Source organism: Mesitornis unicolor, unplaced genomic scaffold (genome assembly GCF_000695765.1).
Source record: "Mesitornis unicolor isolate BGI_N332 unplaced genomic scaffold, ASM69576v1 scaffold26920, whole genome shotgun sequence".
Lineage (NCBI taxonomy): Eukaryota > Metazoa > Chordata > Aves > Mesitornithiformes > Mesitornithidae > Mesitornis > Mesitornis unicolor.
In genome coordinates, this window is record NW_010156719.1 from 84,731 (window position 1) to 85,167 (window position 437).

The 437-nt window shown below is 45.3% G+C and overlaps 1 protein-coding gene across 1 annotated transcript in view; it reads right to left on the reverse strand.

Annotated features, from left to right (window-relative positions):
• The window catches only part of ABHD5 (abhydrolase domain containing 5), a 10,644-nt gene extending 10,539 nt beyond the window's left edge, over positions 1 to 105 (reverse strand). The window contains exon 1 of the mRNA XM_010194177.1: positions 86 to 105. Coding sequence (XP_010192479.1) covers positions 86 to 105 — 20 coding nt within the window. The remainder of the gene's footprint in view (positions 1 to 85) is intronic.
• Between the last annotated feature and the right edge of the window lie 332 nt (positions 106 to 437).

Here is a 437-nt window from a genome sequence, read left to right on the forward strand (position 1 = left end):
TTCTCAAAACAGTGTGTTGTTTCTTGACTGTGAATTCCTCATCAGAGTGTAATGATCTCGATCAGAGCAGGTTTCTTCTCAGAACCTGGAGACACGAACCCCCATGGCGAGCCAAAAAGCCTGGCAGGAGATATAATACAACCACTGGGGTTTCCAGCCTCCTCAAGTTCCCTTGGCCGCCTGCCTGCACGCACATTACCTTGCATGAACCTACTATTTCCAAACGAGCGATAAACCGTGTGCTTGCCAGCCTAACCTGAACTGATTCGTGCACCAGACAAATATAAAAAAATTGAAAATAAGCAGATTTATTCTAGCAAAGCAAAAACCTAGGGCCTTCATTACCAACTCGGAAACAAAGTTCCGGAGGAAAAAAAATCCCAGCAATTTCAGTTCCCCCAAGAGAAGCTGCGTTTCCAGCTGTCAGTTGCTATCTT